The 22,809-nt window shown below is 40.9% G+C and overlaps 1 protein-coding gene across 5 annotated transcripts in view; it reads right to left on the bottom strand.

Moving 5' to 3' along the window:
• RAD51B (RAD51 paralog B) overlaps positions 1 to 21,149 on the bottom strand; it is a 70,914-nt gene extending 49,765 nt beyond the window's left edge. The window contains exons 1-7 of one of the 5 annotated variants that reach the window (XM_078596066.1): positions 21,014 to 21,149; positions 19,691 to 19,803; positions 17,866 to 17,979; positions 17,110 to 17,214; positions 16,885 to 17,021; positions 16,196 to 16,315; positions 15,175 to 15,358 (exon numbers count right to left, since the gene is read on the bottom strand). In XM_078596066.1, coding sequence (XP_078452192.1) covers positions 15,175 to 15,358; positions 16,196 to 16,315; positions 16,885 to 17,021; positions 17,110 to 17,214; positions 17,866 to 17,979; positions 19,691 to 19,774 — 744 coding nt within the window. In that variant the 5' untranslated portion in view covers positions 19,775 to 19,803; positions 21,014 to 21,149. Of the gene's footprint in view, positions 1 to 15,174; positions 15,359 to 16,195; positions 16,316 to 16,884; positions 17,022 to 17,109; positions 17,215 to 17,865; positions 17,980 to 19,690; positions 19,804 to 20,815 lie in introns of all 5 variants that reach the window. The other 4 variants (XM_078596068.1, XM_078596067.1, XM_078596065.1 and 1 more) reach the window with 4 other exon arrangements.
• Positions 21,150 to 22,809: the final 1,660 nt, after the last annotated feature.

Genomic DNA, 22,809 nt, shown 5'->3' with positions numbered 1-22,809 from the left:
AAGAAAAAAATCAATCATCTACCCATAACTTTGATTGTAACCTGCGATATGTATCTTAGCACATCTCCTACCCTGGAATTTACCATTCTGGCCAAACACGATGTTATCTGAAGCATTGGTTTTGCCATGGCTTATCTACAATCATTTAACGGGCATATAAGAACCTATAATTTTAAAAAAATGCATTCCCATTCATATAATTGTTTATAATGTGCTGTTACTAAGTAGTAACCAGATACTGCCCCTAAACAAAATGATTAAATTGATCCTCTGTTGACTTTAAACGCCAATACACAAAATGTGAAAATAAAGAAAACAGATTTATTGCCAAAAAAACACTTTGCTTGGCTGTTCCAGCTCTGAGCTCTGACAAAAGGTGTAAAAGTCGCGCTTCATGAGAAAAAAACACTGTACTCAGCGAGCGTGAAAAAAAGGGCTTTTGACTTCGAAATCGTAAAAACACAAAACCCTTGCAGTGGGCTGGTTTTGCAGAGCCGTGGATTCTTTTTCACTATTTTTTTACACGTCACGGAAGAATGACTGTGTAAAACAAACTCAACCGTGGGGAAAAACGGGAGACGGAGTGTGAAATCTTCACATGCGAGCGGACTGTCACACAAAAACAACTGGCTCCCTTTGCTTTAAAAAATAACGTTTTTTCACATGTTGAATATGTAAATATTTAATAGAACATAACGGTTGACTCATACAGGTGACAATCACAAATTCTAGAATCCCATTTAAGCTTTAACATTTTGTGATAAAACATTTGTTAAGACAAAAGAGTATTATTTTTAAAAGAGACATCTACAATCGTGATTCTTGCCTTGGCAAAGTAAATATTGTTTCCACTGCCACTGTAATTGTTACGAAAGCCCCTTCTGGCTCAGTGACTATTACGCTTTATGATTTTAGCCACAGCTTTCTATGTGCAAACAGAATGTGATTTTAAAAATGTTATGTGAACGCCTAAGTCTTTATTCTATCTACAGTGCATTGTGATTCTTAAACACAATTTATTGCATTGTTCTACTGTAGGTCAATTTAAATGTAAAAAAATATATAATGAAAAAGATGCTTAAAATTAGAGTATATTTGCAGCAGTGTATTCCATATATTCCATAAAACAATCTTAGTACTTAACAATAAAAACGTGCAATCTTTCAAAATGGGTTTAAGACCCTACACTTAAAGAACATTGAAATAGCATAATTTCCGTTAAACGGGAACAAATAGGTAGAACCGTTTCTGTTGAAATGTTACACCTATGTTGTTGAGGACAGCCTTGTGGTAGATTGTGCTATCGGATCGTTTTTTGATGGTCTGTTGAACTGGAGTTGCTTGGCAAGAATTTAGGTCCCCTTAACAAATATAGAGAGGGTCAAGCTCCATTTATTTTACGAGCTTCTAATAAATATGGCTTGTATGTATAAGTGTGCATATAGCGGTTAGTGCGCTGCGCTATGAACCCAGAGACCCAGGTCCGATTCCCGCTCACGGCAAACACCAGTGACAATTATCTGAACCGGTCCGAGGCCTCTCCGAGGTCGAATCAGCCTCAATTGAGTACCTGGTGTGGTGTGTAAACATCGCCACTGGGGAGACAAAGGCTGCCGGGCATGGTGCTGGCCACCCACCTCCTCGTGTGCCGTGCTGGGCTTAATAGGTGCTCGCTAACAGCACTTGTGTCAACAGTCTGTTAAGGGTATACGGGGATCTTTGTCTTTATTATACATGTACTCGAGTATACTACTGTTTGTGACATTAAAGCGTACCAGCAAATAGCGTGGTTGATATTGAGAAATAGAAACTCAAAGCTGGCAACTTACAACGTACACAAATAATATGTAGGCTTATACCAACATTTTGCTTTATTAACCTTGCCTGTCTACATAACTACATAATGACTTTGCCAATTTCTTCATGCTGCCTGCCAGTAATGGAGAAGTCTGACTACTGTGGATGTAAGAATGTTTTGGGAAAATATCTGTTTCTTCACCTCCAACGAAGGTGCTAAGTGTTATGTTCGTCACGAAGAATATGGAGTTAATCAAAGTAAGCAGTGTGGGTTCAGAGGTGAAAGAATGTCCTGATATTTTCTCAAACTGTGAAACAACATTCACGATGTTCAAAACCCAGAAGCACTGATTTTTATTTACTTAAAACAAGCATTTGATGGCAGAGGATAAACGCTTGTTGAATTCTAAGCATCGGTTCATATACAAGAAAGGTTGAATAGTGAGAGGAATGCACTTCAACATCCACTCACTCACCATGTTCAATAAGCAACCTCAATGAATAGGGTTTGAACTGGACCCACAGTAGGGCTGGGTCCTTTCCTTACAAACGTCCACTGACTGCATCATGAATGCAGCAGTGCACTTAGCAGTGGGTTTACACTGGAATAGAGCACTGTTGAGTTTGTAGATGCTATACAACCGTTTGAGAGGAGCCTTCTTTAGACGCTGATAAAGCAACAGAATATGCATGCTTCCAGTAAATCAAAAACCATGAGAACATAAAGCAGGCCATGAACGATGGGCAGGGCCTGCTTATTCAATAAGGTATCAATGTAAAAGTCCTCGAAAATGTTATAAAATTCAGTTGTATAAGCAACGGGGCTGATATAATGAAAACACATTTGAGAGGCACCTAAAGCAGTGGGAATGGATCAGTGATATTAAAAGTTACCTATTTATAGAGGAACACAAATGTCAACATGTGGAATAAATTAAGATTGTTTTTTACTGAATATGAATTCAGGAATTTGTTATTAAGCAGATACACGTAGCCATAAAAACTAGAGCCCAAGTCATTACATGGTCTCGTATTTGTAGAATGAACAATCTCCATGGCAAAACCTTTGACTAATAAAAACAACACAAACAAAGCGACCTGGCAATTGGGAAATATATTCACAAAAAATACTTTTCTGCGATGATCAAGTCTTGAGAATGCCAAAGGGATGGAAATAACTTCAACACATAGATACTAATTTTTAAAATTAACTTTACATACACTCTTTTACAAAATAACAAACCACCCGTCATCTTCAGGCAGCCTAAACACTACACTAAGGTGATGATAAATACATGTAGTGTGTCTGATAAAATGAATAATCGGGACAGTAATTTGAGCACAACAGCCTTTTATTTAAGAAATGAGATAATTTCATCATCAATTTGACATTTCCCCAACATCGTGATAGGCGTAAACAGGCACAGAACCCACTGAAGAGAGTGGGGGGGAGGGGGTCCAGCGTGGACAGTTATGTACGGATTGAGATACATTTACAATCTGACCCAAGGACTCGAGCATTCCAAACATTAGTCTGTACAAATTTGCATATTATAGTCAATCACAAATGTGGGGACATGCAAGAGTGATGATGACTATGATCTCCTTGCTGTTGCCGAAACATTTTGCTTGCTAAATAAAAGGCTAGTGTTCCCCAAAACTCATTGTCATGAGTAAGCTTGAGGGTCAGATGACAAGGACAGAGCAAATTAAAATGTCTTCAACAGCCAAGCTCTTGTCAACATAAAAAACACGTTCCTTCGGAGTGGGCAGGTAGGAACTTGGTTGGACAGCGCATTCGTGCACGACAGAAAGCTCGCTGTTACGTGACGCACTTCAACCAATCCGGGAGCGTACATGTTTGGGAGGGGCTATGCAGGACAGACAAATAATCCCTGGTGGGCAGTGTGGAACTGTTGTTCCTACCTGTATTATTTAACTCTGACAGCAGAATGAAGACGAAATACCCAACCTTAATCATTAAGAACCTGACCAAATGCAAAATAAACTGATATGTTTGTGGTGATGTTACCATGATCTCTAGGCCAAATTTAGATGCAGACCAATATGTTGAGACCGGCTGACATTTCTCATTTACAGAGTCTCAGCTGAAGGCTCAACTACGAACATGTGTGCTTTCAGCAATGGTTCTGGGAGTTTAATAGCTTGCGCATGAAAGCGAGATGATCTTGGAATTTTCACCCAAGGTTCCACTGCAGGATGAATTTAATGTATCTATAAAAAGTTGCAAACTATTGATGCAAACTCTTTCAAACCTTTTGGAACGTTCCTTCTAAATAAACCGATTATGGACATAATAGCGATATACACTAAATCAATTTAATATCAAGTATGTATACTGAACTTTTTTCACACCTTATGTAGCTAACCGTGCTTATCGGAGGTGCGGGAAAATAATGATGAAGCTTCCAAGAACCATAAAAATTAACCCGTAAAAACAAAGTTTTTCACTATAAATCCTTTATATGCGTGGCGGCTAGAGTTCTCTCGTCCTCTGGCTTGAGATGGCTGCCACCTATGGTTCAGATGATTGCCTGCCACCATTAAGCAATTGGTAATTAAAGATAATTAATTTTTTCCTAAAAAGTGTAAAATTTTGGAAAAAAATTTCACGAAAATAAATTGTCACGCACAACGAGTCTGTGTGCAAAATGTCAGCTCGATTGGATCACGGGAAGTGGGTTAAAAAACGACCGAAAGATTAGCACGGTCGTAAGCGCGCAAGCAAGCAAGCAAGTGAACTTAATATAAAGGATTTAATAAAAATTACCAGAGACCCTTGAATATCGCGGGGGTTATATTATTGGGAAGTGCCGCGTAAACCAAAACCGCGATATGCAACACTTAAGCCTTGCCTAAACAATGGAGTTGGGCACATGGCAATCAGAAAAAGACGCATCACAATCGAAGTAAGCACTGTACTGTATGCCAAATAAACAAAAAACAACAAAAATTTAAATAAACATGTCAGAATTTAAAATACATTCCTCGACAATAAATAGGAGTACCAATATTGAATACTGTACTTCCCGATGATCATTTATGCGCGAGTGGAGTGCGATAGTTCTATGGTTAGCGCACTGCACTACGAACCCGACTGCCCGAGTTCGATTCCCGCTTACAGTGACGCTAATCTGAATCGGTCCTGGGCCTCCCTTAGGTCGACTCGGCCTCAAATGAGTACCTGGTGCAATGTGTAAACATGTGGGGAGAGAAAGGCAGCGTGGTGGTGGCAACCCACCCACCCCCTTATGTGCCGTCCTTCATAGGTGCTAGCTAACAGCACTTGCTCCAAAAGTCTGTTAAGGCTTCACGGGGGATCTTTGTCTTTGTCCGTGAGATGCTTGCACGGCAAGTTGAGGTGCCACTGACTGCCTCGCGTCCTTTGCCCGCCCCGCACCATGATATCAGCCAATAATACAGTACTTCTGGGTACACTATACCCACGAAAGGCCAAAACTAACCCTCACGATAGTTAAATTGGTATACAAAGAGGTTGCTCGCGATAGGTCGAAACCACGAAAGACAAACCCGCGATATTCAAAGGTTTCCTGTATAGGAGTAATTGTTAAATATAGTACAGTATTATATGAAACTTGCTTCACATTAGAAACACATATGGAAGTTTTTTGCATTAGTACTGGCACACAGGGAGCCTAAGCAGCTAGAGATGTGTACAGGAAGGTGGTCATGGGATAGAAACTGCTTATGAGGCATTGCCACATGGGCAGTTTTATTTTACAGCATAGGCATGTCGGCAAAATAAAACATCACTAAATTATGACAAGACTTGTTTTCTGCTACGAGCATGTCCATATGTTTTGCTTATTAGTGGCAGTTTAAAGAGAAGGGAAAAACTGATAGCTTCCAGATCTAATACTAGTGGTATATGTTTGTTACTTCATAGTATATCATAAACTGTGCACTTTCTTTATTGAATGTGAATGCCAGGTTAGGTTTAAATGCATCTGATGGACTGTGCACTGGTGTTTATCGTTTACCTTTTAGCAAATTCACCAACTGCTATACCACGTAGGTATAAACATGACCTTTTCATTTTCTTAAGCCTCAACCTTTATGTAGGTACCATTTCAGCTAAGAAGTTATCCGCAACTTAACTTAGACGTTTTTCAACTTCATGTGGTTGTTGTCGTAGAGTTTGGTGTTAAGAAAAATAAGCTCACGTTCTAAAGAAAAAAAAATCTTGTCAATGTTTGTATTGTACAGTATTACATTTAGCTGCCAGCTTCACTGTAATATTATACCAGAAAACGCTGATCACGTAGTAATATCCCAAGTGGAGCGTAAGGAAATGGTTTCGAGTGCTATTGCAGCAGCATAAGTGGCAGCAGCAACAGCAGGCAAAGAGATTCCACGATAATAAGCCAAGATGAGATGAGAGGTCTAATGGCTTTCACATCTGGTGGGGGTTTTTTTTGGGAACGGCCTTTGAAAACAACATCATATTTTATCTTTCTTGTCGACTGTCCCTTCACGTTGTCACAAGCTTGAAAAAGTGGACATCTCTCTACACTCATGCACGACGAGCATGCTATCGAATATTCTGTGGAGCTTTTGCTGAACGACCAAAAACAACCCTATGCTATTCATTTCTTACAAATGTGACAGTAACTATTATTTTTGAAGTCATTTGCAAAACATATGGCAATTAAATTACACTCTGTGTAAGTATGGCACATTAAATATAGGAGCACGATATACGCTGGAAAAGGAAGAAAGCATACACATAAGCAGATGGGGAAAAGGAAGTATTAAAGGGTAAATGGAGGAAGAACTTTATAAGTAAAGTTCCTGCTGTGACTCATACCCACATTGGTTTCTGAAACACTTTGTCCAAAAGTTTTTGTCATCAACTGTAGTCAAAACAAAGCCCGACAACCAGGCATTGTGCAACATCACGGAATGTAAGCATGTAGGTGTTCACACAAACCTCCAATACAGTACTTGTGCACTGTGCACAATATTTATACTAACAGTGATTTGTTGATTTTGGATGCATAAAGAGACGACGTATGGAACAGCAGCAGTACCCCCGTCACATTCTGTTTGGGCAATAGCGCTGTGAAATGCAACTTCTAGTTGAAGAATTACTTATTAAGTTAAATGAAATGGGCGATGTCTCAAATGTCTTCTTACAATACAATGCGGGTGGTACGTACAGCTGCAAACATTTATGTATAAGATTTCTGCATAATGATATAATGTAATTTTAATACAAGGTATTAGAAGTTAATATTACAACTATAATATGTACGCAACTTATTAACTTAAATAATTTATATTTGTCACACTAATGCTGGGAGAAGACTCCATGGAAACTAAAATCCACAAATGATGTTGTTTTTCTTTCTTAACTTTGTAAGCAAAAGTACAAAATGTCTTGAGTAAACTAGGGAATAAACACTGAAGACACTCTCCTCAATAGAGCCGCCATTCTATACACACGGACAGGCTACAAAACTAGCCACGGTGACTTAGTACCCATGAAATGAGAAGACTGAGGGTATACCACTCCCACAACCATTGCCGGGGGCCCACATGTTGGTAGTCAAGCCTTCACAGCTGGTACTCGTAAATTATAACATACAAACTTTACATTGCATATGACGGGTGTTGTCCAGTGTTCTAGATTTGAAGTTTTCGTGACTGCAAGGATTCATACTGTTTGTTTTTTTCGGTAAAGTCACGTTGGTAAAAAATTAAAATAAATTAAATTAAATCACGACGGTTCGGAAGCAACACAAGCAACCGTCATCAGGTGTTGACTGCTCCAGCAAAAGACGCCGAAAAAACCAAAGAGTATGTTGTTCAGTGTGTTCCACACACCAATGGCTACAACGCAGCAGTGCGTGGTAGTCCTTTGGTTAATTGTCCATAACTATACCTGCACACCGTGCAGTATTTCTGCATCTCGTTGATTTAACTGCTGCTATAGATTTTAATTGGCTGTTTACACACTTGCTCAAAATGACCACAAATAAATTCCAAGACACAGAAGATAAAGTATAATGGGATGTCAAGTCTTGTGAAATAGAAAGTAGGCTGATACAGGTAGGAACAACAGGTTCCACACTGCCCACCAGCGATTATTTGTCTGTCTGTCATGCACAAATGCGCTGTACAACCGAGTTCCTACCTGCCCACTCCGAAGGAACGTGTTCTTTTTTATGCCGATGCTACATCAGTCCCAAGCAAGGCCGAAAGATTAATCAACGAACATTTTACGAATTAAAGTACGATAATAACAAGCACAGCATTTTACCACTGCTACTGTCATGTGACAATTATCTTCGTTTAGTAATGTCATGTCACACGTGGGTGCTGCTCTTTCAGCCATCTTTTGTTTCTAAATGCAATATATATATACATTTAACCTTTTAAGTGACTTATGAGGATCACTTTAAAAGTTAAGCAACATGCACAGCCATTACATGTATGACTACCAGTCAACTTGGAGTCAAGTGCACTGCCCCGCCGTTTCCACTTCCTCAGCACCACATCCATACTGTCATATAACAATGAGACTGCCTGCATGCCCTCATTGGCCGGCACTGCACAACTTGTTGTTGTGAACTGTCTAGAAACTGTCACAAACCACATTCGGGAACATGTTGGTCAAAAATGTTGTAGTAAAAATATATTTCAGAAACATTTAAATGTAATCCAAATTTATCCAAGGAAAACAGATAAACGGAACTTAACTCTACTGACACATAAAAGTAGTCAATACTTTAAAAACTCGTGCCTTGTTATCACATACAGGAAGGTGGATGGTGCAAAACAACATGAAATGAGGAAATAGAGGATTTACTTACATAATGTGTATAATCTGAAAATGTTCAACATAGATTTAGATGAAAATATGAATTTCAGTACAAATATATGTTTTGCTCTCAGCTTGGGAATGTTTTGCCGAGCAGCACTAACACCAATTAATTATCAACTGTTAACATTATTTCCGGTGAGGGTCCACACAACTGCAAAGCTTCAACTCAACCCAGTCCAACAAAACCACCAGATTAATCGTTCCCTGTTCCATGACCAATGCTGAATGTTTAATGCCAGTAAAGACAGCTGCCCCGCGCCCCAAGCCCTGCCAGCGCCTTGTTCCCGCTGTTGTTTGTGCTTTTCCATTTTGTTCTGGTCGCATGACATTCAAAATATACATTTTCTAAATACACTGTATGGTTTTCAAAACATTACCATGTGTTTCGTATATTCTCCTTCTGACATAAAAAAAAGTGCCGTGTACCTTATACTCCCAAAGGTTCATTCTCCAAACCCCGACCTTCCCCCTTCCCCTGCTGCAGCAGCATTATATTTCTCAATTTCATTTGGAATAGTTTAAGCTGTAAAAATGAATCATCAACTACAATGTTATAAATGCGTGCTGTAAAGGGGGTGGCAGAGTCGGCAAAAATATTCTGCGCAAGTAAGCTTAAGCCGAGGCTATAAGCAACCACTTGTGCAGGACTTTGTGTGGGAACTAAGGATCCTGCAATGCCACTCCACAAACACTCCTTGTGTGAAGACTATGTACGACTGTGCACGTCCATCCTTATTGTAAGCTCTTCGCCCTTTTCCTCTATTGGTAACCAAAAACGAGACGTCAGTCTTCATTATCCAAGGCAGGAAGAGGGAAGATTTTTATCGGCGAATTCCAGCGCAACCTTTGTTAACCCTAATCCCCCCCTTAAACGTAGTGGGATTTCATGTAATTTTCTGTATTAGTGAAGTAATGCGAGACAGCACCAACACAATTCACATCTTGGCACACGGTGCGTTCCATTCTAACGGGCCTTCATGCTCCAGCCAGAGTGACTCTACAATGTTCTTTGGAACAAAAAACTCTGCACCGACTATTATTGGTAGAAATTTAGCAATTCACATTCTTTCTATCTCAGACATCTGATGTTCAGTACAGCTTTTAAAGAAAAATACCTACTGTATTTATATTAATGCAATTTTGCTGGATTACAAAACCACAGGCATGTCCGCATACTTTTCTCTGTTATTGAATAACACGGTTTGCACTTGCTTGTAAACAAAACATTTGATTCTATAGCGGTTTCTGTTGTGATTGTAGTGCAATTCACTTAAAATAATTATGAACTGTATGTATGGTGAAAATAAATATTTAAATGTTTGTTCACGTTTACTGTACATGGAAACACACTTTTTTACAACTACCTTTGAGATGACATTTTTGTATTCAAGCAATGTTTGAGTTCGAGACCAACACTACACTACAATCTAACCATTGCAAACTCCCATGATTTACAGTGTGGGGAGGAGGCCTTTATGCAGGAGTGGATGGACAAAAAGCTGATTTAGATTATTTTTTTATATTTTGGTCAGAACCGTAACATCCAACATTGCTGCTCTCTATCGAAGGTTGGCACAAGATCTGTATTGTCCTGTGGTGCTTGCGTGCTTGCTGAAGCAGTGTTTGAGTTCGAGACGAAAAGAGAGAGTGCTCCCTGCTAAGCAGCCTACACTACAACTATACTACAATTAATATGAAGCCTGAAAACGTCGTTATAATTGTATGACCATTCATAGAATTCTACAAAGTTCATATACTTGATGTATATTTATAAATGTAACATTGTTAAAATATATAGTGGGCACAGTGGTATTGATTTAACAGAAATGTATATAAAATATATGAATTGAGACTGTAACAATCAAATCTTTACAAATTTAATTATCCCTGTTTCTTTATTAACTTGTGGGGCCACGTTGTGAGCAGTAGAGGGCACAATTGTCGTACAACCAGAAAACACATTGGTGAGCTAGGGTAGTGCAGCAACATCAACTGCTGTACAGTACTCTGATACTATGCTCCCAGGTCTATGCTGGCCACCTTCACCAACCCGCACAAAACGGCTTGAAGAAATATGGTCAAGTAATTCCCATGCCCTGCGGGGCATGGGAAGACCCTCATCCAACAGCAAAATTAGAAAAGGGTTGTACATGTACAATAATTAGAACTGACATGTTCAGCATTTATAACACGTGCCAAAGCAAAATATTTAGCACACACCTGGATAGGTTGTATATCAAGTCGCAAGTTTATTTTATTTAACCAGGTGAGAACTAAACAAAAACTAGGATAGTCCAATTTTCAAGAGTTATCTTGGGCATCAGTGACTCAGTAGGTGTGATTATTTCTATACATAATCCCATTTGAGTAATTTGCGGCTAATTTTTGAATTTGGCAAATTTGGACATTTTCGAATTTTGCATGCTTGGACTTTCACGACAACAAACAATAGCCTACCACTGAGAATGACGTCAGGGGATCATTAACGTCCACTGTAAAGCAGACAGCGCACATTATTACGGTTGATACACCCGCAGTATTAATCAGGGCGGCCGCTGGATTCGAACTGTGGACATCTGCAACAAGCAGCGAACATGCTACCGTTAGGCCATGTAACTGCCCTGGACTAAGAGCTGGGTAGGAGGCCCTAAAAGATTTACTCCATTGTACATTCGACTATTCAGTTTGTTTATGAGCAGTTTCACCACCAGAAGATTGTATACGGCTAATCAATTGCATGCACATGGTGGATAACCTCTTTTTATGCGTGCACACCTGGTCTCACAAATTCACTCCACGGTGCTAAACCTCCTTATCAAAGGAATATTATTGCTGTGCAAAGAAAATATACAAATGGGCCAATCAGCACAGCTTGTATTTTCAATGCCCCCTTGCCCCCTTGCCCCCTATTTGCAATGTTATTGAGAGACTGTGTGTCGTCTTGGTGTGGTCTGAGACTGAATTGTTGTTTAGCTGCCTTGCCCAAGCTTTGGAATTGATGTATTATGCAATTTGAACTTTTTTGTTGTAACTTTCTGACCCGCCCCTACTGGACATATGTGAACAAAAGCTTCATAGCTCGTCGGATTTCTCCAAAATAAACAAATATTCTGATTCTGAACAGACGTGGTTCTGGCTGGCAGTTGCATCAAGGCACAATTAGTTTAAAGGATAGATCCCTGTGCCCTCCTTCATCTTTACCATTGTACAGTCAATTATCTATTTTTTTGTCATAGACGATATAAATGATCTACCGGTACTTTGCCAATGAAACCCTAGTTAGAAGAAATCATATCTGACGGTCTTGTGCATATCAATGCTCAATAGACATAAGACTGAGAGATAATGATCAACAGATCAGCTCAGTTTCCTCTTGCATATAAACTTTGCAGACCCTTCCTGTAACCATTTGAGCATGCATATTACAAACACTGCAAACTCTTTTGAAATGCAAATTTTGTATATATACTAAATGGAATAAACACCGCGTTGCCAATTTATATCCATTAATCACTTTTCTTTTGTTTAAACTCAAGCGAGAAAACGCAAACAAGTTGTCATTGTTGTCTTTTTATGTTTTGCTGTGTGCTACTTAAGAGTACCGCATAATAAGCCGAGCTATTTAAAGCATTTTTAGCACATTAGGAGGGCAATGCAGATAGCATCACATCCTGACGCAAGGATTAAATTACCAACTGGAGATGGTAGAGACAAACTATACATACCAAGCGATACGAACTGGCTTGATGAGGCATAACAATTAATGAACAACATCATTGGTGCACTATGACCTTGTGTCTATTAAAGTGGCTTAGTTGTATGACCCATTTACGAACCAATTAAATAAACTTCGAGTCACTAATTCTAAATGCATTTGTGTGTTAACACTGCATGTGCCAATACACAGACGATGGCCTTGGACTGTGCGATTAAGTTACCGCTATCTTTAATGTTATTTCACGTCAGTGCTTTCTGCTGAATACAGGTAAAATAAAAACATTAACTTTTGAACTGGCATAAACAAGTGTACTGTGCTCAACTGCAAGATCGTGCTACAAACGTTCCCAGTATGGTAGGCAACACCAACAAGCGGGGATCTAGCGCCACCAAGTGGTACGTTGATAATAACAAAAAAGATTGACAGGCGCTGTATAGAATCCTACACTGTATGATAGATATTTACAATTATTATACACACACTCGATCTTTTCAGGCATGTAACGAATTATGACCCTCCCATGGCCATTTCATAATATCGCAAGGTGGCAATATTATTCAATCTTGGCTAATCTATTTGTCTCGTTTTTTACGATCTCATTGATGTCTGCATCGTCTACCCCATGAGCTTAAATGGAATCACGTCTAACATGCAGGATTCTATGTTGCATTCAGAACACTACAATTTATTTTAAGTGATGTTACAATGGACTATAAAACAATGTTGTCATACTAATTCCAAATTAAAGCACTGTTTATAAAGTTTACTTTCTAAAATTACTCCATATATTTAAAACATGCTTTAACTGTGGCAGAAACAGACAATGAGGGATTCAGGTTGTGAGCTTAATGTCCGAGAGAAATGAAGTACATACAGTCCTCAACTTACAAACACCCACAACTTATGAACCAGCTTCCATGACTCAACTTTTTTAACATTGACTTAAAATGCAAACTCACACTTGCAAACTGAACTATTTTGTGATCCTCTGCAAGATGTAATTAGTAGGCCTCGAGTGAGGAGTGTTTGTGCGCGTGAAAGTCAATGTATATGTGAAAGTGATTGTGTGGCCTTCACGTGGCCTCAAAGTGCACCTGGCCTGGCACAGGTGCCGTGGTGACGTTACCGTCACTTCGTGGCGAATGGCGGGTATTGGTGATTGTGTGTGAAAGTGAGTTTGTTTTTCGTGCGGGGAGCGGTAGTGTAGCAGTTGTGCTACCAACCCACCGACAAAAACCAGTGACGATTATCTGAATGGGTCCTGAGCCTCCCCTAGGTCGACTAGGCTTCAAATGATCACCTGGTGCAGTGCATAAACATCATCACTTCAAACTTGATTTAGAGCTTTCGTGACTGCAATAATTACTTTTTGGTTAAATTTCGATTTAAAGCTTTCGTGACTGCAGGGATTCGTCTTCTTGGTTCTTTCGGTAAAGTCACGTAGAAAGAAAATAAATGAAATAATAGAATACGACGTTTCGATTGCAACACAAGCAATCGTCATCATCACTTCAGTCAAATGTGGCCGGTCATGGTGCTGCCCACTCGCCTCGTGTGCAGTGCCAGCCTTCATAGGTGCTGCTCGATCACAGCACTTGCCCCAACAGTCTGATGAGGCTTTATATATTTGGATGGCTTCATGAAAAAATCTCTGAAGCCATCCAGATGTATAAACACAGACACAATTTCAACCGAGAGGATGGGTACAAACTGATCAATCATTGGAAGGACGTTATTAACCAGGTAAAGTCTTAACTGACTGTGATGTTTCCAACCTACCTGCCTATGTCAGCTGTTATTTCCGACTCTCTGTGTGTCTCTCTCTCTATGCCTCTCTCTTAGATCTCTCATGGTCACATGTCCTTTATATTGCACTCACATGTCCTTTGGATTGCACTCTCATGCTCACATGCCCTTTGGATTGCACCCTTTGGATTGCACCACTCTTCGACTTTAAATTAACATGCTAATCTCTCACATTAACATAGCCACTTCTGTGCCCTCATCGAGGAGGCCACGCTCCTATCTTACAGTTACATGCTGATTTCTCACATTAACATCACTAGCCCTGCCCACTTCTTTATGACCCTTGGGCTACACCCATTTCAAACCTTTTTAAACAGTCTGCCTCAGCAGCGGAACATGCTTTCCCACCTGATGACGGACGCTTGTGTTGCGCCCGAAACGTCGTGATTTATTTTATTTTATACCTACGTTACTTTACCGAAAGAACCAAAGAGTATGGATTCCTGCAGTTACGAAAGCTTCAAATCAAGAATGTAAGACAGCATTAGATGCAAATGTACTATAATTCTTATTTATGAGTTTCACAATGTTTCCATTTCTTGTTGAACCATAACACATTTCATAACACTGACCGTATTGGGATTTAGAGTACATTGTGTTCCGACTTATGAACAGGTCTCGTGAATGAATTATGCTCATAAGTCGAGGACTGTAGTTTATGCAATTTACTCTAGATAAAGGGGTTGCTGACAGTTTGATTGGGCTGAATTCTATAATGTCTCTCAATAATAAACGTTCGGTTGCACTTAGTTTTATCTTAAAAAAGTAATCAAAACAATATCAAACTAAATTCTAATTTACGGCATACTGGCGTGTTAGGTGGACTTTCTGTCTGCAGACATAATTACGCACGTTGTCTTTTGTTGAGTAAGTAAATGAACTTGGAAAGATGGAAATTTAAATCATTATTTCTCTAGGTATCCGAGCACTTGAAGCACTAAATGTATCAGCAGATGGGAGAGCGGAAATTTCCGTGATCGCTTACCGGCAGAGAAAACTCCTGTGCAAGATACTTGAGCAAGGCAGCCTGATGGGAGAGGAGTTCAGATCGCTCAGCGACCCCCGCAAGAAACCGCAAGTCGATCTCCTTGCGCAGGACCGAGGCAACAGAGTCCAGCACCAACAGACGTACACGCTTGGCTATGAGCTCCTCTTCAAGACTCTCCAGCCTGCTCCACATGGCCACAATCCATCGCACAGCTTTGTGATAGACCGATTGTTTTGCAGGATTCTGTATTGCAATTTAACCTTTCATTTGAATTGGTATTCACACTTTGGAACCTGTATTACTCGTGTTATGATTTTATTTAACTCTTGAATAACAAAAAATTCTGCATCTCCATCCGTTACACAAGAATCGGCTTACTGTTACAGTGTATTTATATGACACAGGTCTCCTTTGCAAAATATACTTCTGGTCTCAATGGCCTCTTACCTGGTCTTACATATTGAGATTGTGTATTGTGTAACAACCACACTTTTATAAATGTGATTTTTGTTGTCAGCATACAGTACTTTTTACATGTCAAAATATTTTCATACATTAAGAGTGACAGTGGCAACATCTGCTGTTGGGATTTAAAAATGCATAACATCTCTCTCGCTCTCTTCACGTGGATATTTCTGTTAATAGTGCCTTTTTACGGCAGGATCCAAATACTAAACTCAACAGCCACAGCTAAAAACAGAGGCAGGTACACTTTTTAAAGGCTTGCCTAGCAATTCATGATTGCTGGAATTGTGCAGAGCAGGAGTGTGCAACCTTTGGGTTGTGGGGCAGAAACGGCATGCGGCACGGTTTTGACCGGCGGAAGGTTCGGTGAGCAACTTAGTGGACTGTTCACCGCACAGAGACTATACCGTGACGGCTCGTGGGTGGGCGGGATATAGATTTGCAACATCATCAGAGCTCAAAAAAGGTTGCACAGCCCTGGCATCGAGTGTGTTGCATATATTTACAGGAGACCGATGTATTCATGTTGCAAATTAATTGAAGTGTGAAGTACCTGCTCAGGACGCTCTGCGTAGTGAGCTCTCTGTACACGTGCACACGGTTGGTCATGGCAATAACGTGCTCATCTGTGCAGAAATGCTCTGGGTGACGACTTCGAGCAATCTCCACTAACCTTTATAAATACATACAGCACACGGACACCATTAAATAAGCCACATTTGTAAAACTCAACCAAGTAAACGCAATAATCTTGCTTATAGAAACGCTTTAAAAATAACAAAAATAATAAAATGAGAATTCTTGTAAACAGTAATTCTCATTGTTGCATTTAAATGTACCAGATTTCACATCAAAAACTAAATTTTCCAAGCTGTATTTCCAATGGATAATTTAAATACACGATCTGAAAAATATATTGTAGATATGTATTTAGACTGTGGAGTGCTAGACTGTTCAACACAAATTTGCAGATCCCTCAATAAAATAAACTGCATTTTAGCACTCCTGTGACATTACTGGCAAACATGGAAATAGATCAAAGCCGTTATGCCACAATAACACAATACAGAGTCACCTGATTTTAAGTCTTTTTTTCTCATTAGCAAAGTTATATTTTCATGTTGGTCAGCATAGAACACACAGCCTAGGTATGTAATCTACAAGCTTGTAGATACATATTTATTTGAGGGTTGCATTTTCCTTAAACTCTCTGGCCTCATCATGTAAATGTCCAATCAACACCTCTCTGCGGAGAAGGCCGACTCCGTGTCGATGTAGATGACTCCCCCGTCCAGTCCACCCAGGGATGCTGGCAATGTGGCCAGAGCACTCAGCATCATACAGAACTGCGTTTTTCCACAGCCGGATGGGCCAGCGACCTAAGGGAAGAGCAACACAAATGAGATAAACAACCAAGAACAGGTCCTCTAGTCAAGCATATGGCATTGGGATAGGGGGCTTACCTACCTCAGTGATTGAGCCACAGGGAATGCCTCCTTGTAAATCCCTGTCAAGTGCAGAAAGGGATGTGGCAAAGAATGCAGCCATGGGTCTATCCCTCATCTCCAATGCCTGTTTTGAGAAAATGTGTAAGCACGAAACATTTGTTAAAAAAAACCAATGTGGCCAACTGCTGTTATAGGTTAGACATATAGCAATGCACTTTTCCCCACATTATTATAGGACTAGGGTCACACAATGATTAAAATTCAAGAATCAAGTGTTGTTGTCTTGTTTATACAGTTTTGTCTGTAATATTTCGATGTCTGTATTGTATAGTTACTTTCACATTTGTACACGTCTTATTTGTTGTCTTAATCATTGTAATCTACATAAATGTTTTGCATACAATGTACATACATAAACATTAATTAAATACAATATGCATTATTTCATGCATGTATTGTGAGGATAAGAATCAATTTCAAATTGTGAATCGTTATGTGCCTACTCCATGCTTTTGAATTGTTTCTTGTTATATTTCGATTTAAAGCTTTCGTGACTGCAGGGATTCATCTTCTTGGTACGTAACTTTACCGAAAGAACCAAGAAGAAGTTGTTTCTTGTTGTAACGTTCTTACCTGCCCCTACTGGACAACTCTGAAAAAGAGCTTTATAGCTCATCGGATTCCTCCAGTATAAACAACTATTCTGATTCTGATCACGGGTGTCCTACAAGTGCAGTGTCCGGTCGGACTGGGGTCCGGGGAGTCAAAGACGCACGGTGATCACGCGGGGTGCGCAGGCCTGGCTCACGACCCTCGCGAGCTGCCGCACCGTGGCATAGCTCTTGCCCGTGACGCGCAACAGCTCCACCGAGGACAGTGACAAGAAGTCCTGAAAGGGAATCCAAACGAGAGTGGTGTCAGTTTAATGCAGAGGCTTCCGAGACATCTGGCCACTGTTACATACCTGTCAACCCCTTATCAGTGCCCTACCTTATTACAGACCAATTCGGGCCCGATTGGTCACCCCGTGCCCTTAGAAATCTCAACATTCATCCTAATAAGTCCCGACCTATGTCCTTGAACATTGATCGGGCTCCCCCACTCCATCAAATATCTGCCTGTCGGCGTCGCTAATTTCGCCTTCTTCGCCGCAGGAGGTAACGCTGCCATTGCCGCTGTGCCGTGGTGTGGTTTGTTTGGAAAATCGGATTTGGAAATGTAGCTTGTGCGCATGATCTGTACCGAGCGCGTCTTAATTCCGGATCAAATTTGTCAGCTGCAATGGGGATCGCTACCCTCCAGAGTAAAAAATGAAAGCTGTCCCACGAATTTTTTTAAATGGCCCTATTATTTTTTTCACCCGTATTGAAACGGATTTACACCGTATGCACCTGAAAACTCAATTTCCCTGTACAAGAATACGGATAAATCGTATTGGTTGACAGGTATGCATTCATAATAGAGGTGTTTTTTTCGGTTAGTATGTATGTTGAACTTCTTTCGCACCGCACTTAGCCATTAAATAGAAACGTGTCGTTAACCCACCACCACCCGATAGCCAATTTGTAAGGTTTGTCACGTAAACAAAAACGTGACAATTACTTACGACTTCAGCACTGTTATACTTTGCTGCACAGCAATTCCGCAGGATGCGTTTTGTATGTTTATTCTTTTTAGGATCCTGAAAGTTTATTGTGATATTTAATCAACGTCCTTTATTTATTGACAAACTGTTTTAGTAAAGGTGTGGACATCTTAAGCTTTAGCGATCGAGTGAAGTGAAAGCTGATAAACAGCATGATAAAACGACTTTGCACTTTAAATATTCATGTGGAATACACAGTCCTGTATTAAAAACAAGTAGAATCTGGATCTTCTGGTGTTCAGTGGTGAAGGGGCCTGTTCCTTAAAATATGACCGAGCATTTAAAGGTGAATAGGATCAGTTAAGTGCCCCCTATGTGGTTGATATTGTCCAGCAGATGAGGTGACCTCACCAGAGTTTTTTTCTATGACCAGTTGCGGTGACCTGGCAGTTGTGTTCATGTACACCAGACGATGCGTGTGGGTTTTAAAGTTGTTGCTCACACGGTGAGGCAACTTGACACCTGGGTATTCATCTCAGGTGAGGCGACCTGAGAGTCGAGTGTGTTCATGGCCATGAGGTGAGGTGGCCTCACAGGTGTGAGGGTTTGTCACTCACCAGGTGAGGTGATCTTGTTGGTGAGTGTTCATATCCGGCGAGTGTTACCTGGCAGGTCTGTTGATGTCAATCAAGTGAGGTGAACTTACAGGTGTGAGGGTTTGTTGCTCACCAGGTGAGGTGATCTTGTTGGTGAGTGTTCATATCTGGCGAGTGTTACCTGGCAGGTCTGTTGATGTCAATCAGGTGAGGTGAACTTACAGGTGTGAGGGTTGTTGCTCACCAGGTGAGGTGATCTTGTTGGTGAGTGTTCACATCCGGCGAGTGTTACCTGGCAGGTCTGTTGATGTCCATGAGGTGAGGTGGCCTCACAGGTGTGAGGGTTGTTGCTCACCAGGTGAGGTGAGCTGGCAAGGGGTGGGGAGGGAGGGGATTGATGTTCGTATCAGGCGAGTTACCTGGCAGGTGTGGATGTTGTGCTTGGATAATCGCTCGCACACATCCGCGGGCACGCCGGTTCTCCGCAGCTTCTTCCATGACATGGTCGCTGGGTCATCAAATTGACTAGTTCCTGATTAAAAAAAAGCCAATGGCAAACAAAACAAACAATATCATTCACCACGGGGCCGTGGGCACACAGGCGAAAGACCCCCCACACACATCCCCACGGATAATTTAACGCCAATGAACATTCGGCCGACGAACATTAAAACGAAATAAATCCAAATTTTGATTTAAAGCTTTCGTGACTGCAAGGATTCATATTCTTGGTTCTTTCGGTAAAGTCACGTAGAAGGGAAATTATAAAGTAATACAAAGATAAAGCAATTGATTTTTTTAAATAATAAAATAAACAAATATAAAACAATTTAAAATTTTTATAATAAAATAATACAAATATAAAGAAATACATTTTTATAATAAAATAATACAAATATACAATAATAATAATAATAAAAAGTTATTTTTATTTTTTATATGTCTTATTTTATTATTTCCCTTCTACGTGACTTTACCGAAATAAATCCAGTGACACTTTAGTAATGAAACACTGAATGTAAAGCCACCCGTGTCCGTCACGTTTGTCCATGTTTGCTTGTTGTAGTACAAAGTTAGACTGAAGGCCTTAATCTAAGTTGTCTTGTGGTTGTTGTTTGACTTGCATCCCACTGGGATTTGTGCACACAGTTGGTGTACCGGTGCTTTTCCTGCATTGTTTAGCTGTCTTTTCTTGGATTTTCTGTTTGCACTCAGTCACATATTCACTTTAAGATGTTTTCTTGTTCATGTTTTAGCTTTTTGTTTGTTGCGGTTGCACCCGATTCAAGAGCCGAATGGCTCACAGCGCTATACCAAATAAATGAACTTGAACTAATGTCGCCTTGGTGACATTAGTTTCGTCGATCGTGAAGGAGCCGAACATCGTCGCTCGCCTCACGAAGCCCCCAAAACCACACGACGAAAAGGCGGCGGCTTCCTCGCGCGAACGGCGACAACTTTCGTCGATTAATCGCGACGAGGCTTGTGTGTAATGTTGTCACGGTAATGAGCTTCGTCGTTGTTAAACGTTTCGTTGTTTTTACCTCAAACTTCCCGTCACGGGCCCATTGGCGTTTCTCTCTTCACAAGGGAACCTCCGACGCACGTGAGCGGTCAATCGCAACGCCAACACCACAACACCAACACACAGCCGCTTCGACCTGGACGCTTGTGGATGCGTTTAATTCGCGCGCTCACGGTGTGCGAGATAACTGCGGCAGATAAATCGTGGAGGCGATTACCGCAGAGTTTTGAGGCGAGGTGGGCAGGAGGAGGAGGTGGGAATTCGGGCGGTAAACGAGACCGGCGCGTGACGTCACCGACAAGCGCACCCCGCTGACATGACGTCACAGCATCGGCTTCGCTGCGGATGACGTCACGATGCTCGCAGAGGAGGCGAGAATGTTGAACAACAAATTAGCGTCACGCCTATAAGGGTAAGCCGTGACAGACAGCGTCCGGTTCCCTACGAATTACGTCATACCTAACTGCTTGTGTTGCAGTCGAAACGTCGTGAGAATTTGTATTGTTTTATATTTTTATTATTTTATTATTTCCCTTCTACGTGACTTTACCGAAAGAACCAAGAATACAAGGGGGAACGGTTACAAGTTTATTGCGCAGTGACGTCATGTCTAGCCGTTACGACACATCGCTGGTTTTGTTCGTTCCTCGGCGTGACGTCAGGCCTTCATGTTGACGTCCCCGCACGTCAGTGACGTAATGAAGTCAGCCAGCGTGTTCCATTTAGGGTCCGTTCATAAATGACGTCACGCGATTTAGGACGATTTTTGACCCCCCCCCCCAGTCACGCTGCGTCACAAAAAGTCAGACCCCCCACCCCTCAAATATGACGTCACAAAGCTCTGCCGCCCCCCCCCCCCAAATAAAACATGCTTCAAATCGCTTTAAACTATTGTCATTGTAGTGCGTATTTAATGTGGCGCTGCACTCTGATGTTGTGGGAGAAAACTTTTATTAAAAAGTCTATTTAATTCAGTAGAACTTGTCTTTATTTAATTAAAGTTGCGCATTTTGAAGTGACGTCATATTTCTCACCACCCCCCCTTCGTCACAAATGTCTGACCCCCCCCCCCCGGTGCGTGACGTCATTTATGGCCGGCCCCTTAGCACTATTGTGTAGAATGTTACAAATGTGAAAAGCAGTGCCTCCATCATGTCACCAGTATCTCCACATAAAAGGAGATTACGCGATTCGTTGACACCACGGAATGGATTCTGAATCAAATAATAGTTGACTCAGGTCGAGATCGCACCTGAAGAAGCCTGCGACGTCTCGATGGGATGCCGAGAGTGTGTACGATTGGGATGTATGCGAGTCATACAACACACGTTACAATTCATGCTAATGGTGGATTATCGTCATCCCTGCAACCACCAATGGGCACAACAAATCACAATGTAACAAAAAAAGTGGAATCGATTGACTTTGAATCCAAATGACAATCGCATTGTGGAATCGTTCCATTCATGGATGGAAATCAAACTGGCACGAGTTACATTTTCCGATTTGGAGCGAAGTGTGCGAACCACTGCACCACCGCTCCCCTCCATAATAATCCACACACATTTCTAAAGGAATGCCACGATTTTTATACTTACCACACATCCAGAGATTCAAAACACACCACACACACACGTGTACTCAGCCCCATTTTCCACACGCTTTGGCGATTCAGGTCACCATTGCAATGCTGGTAGAGTTCTCACATGGTTCATGTGCCATTTTATTGAGGGACTGCGTGTAAACTTGGTGTGGTCTGGGACTGTGTTTTTGTTTTTGCTGCCTTGTCCAAGCCTGATAAAATAAGACTTACAAAAAACCTGTTTCAGTTTTGTTGCCAGAAAAAAGGGGAAAACCCCTATTATTATATTTTGATACTGGCAAAGGTCTAATGATGTAGATGCTTACCCCGAGCTCTCATTACTTTGATAGTGCATTGTCTTTGAGCTGTTAGCCTTTTGGCGACCTCTGGTCAAGCACCAATTGGGTCGAGGCTCAAAAGAAAGCCGTCCC

Source organism: Lampetra planeri, chromosome 7 (genome assembly GCF_965212315.1).
Source record: "Lampetra planeri chromosome 7, kcLamPlan1.2.h2, whole genome shotgun sequence".
NCBI lineage: Eukaryota > Metazoa > Chordata > Hyperoartia > Petromyzontiformes > Petromyzontidae > Lampetra > Lampetra planeri.
Note: the sequence above shows the minus strand (reverse complement) of the source record. Positions and strands in the feature narration are given on the sequence as shown.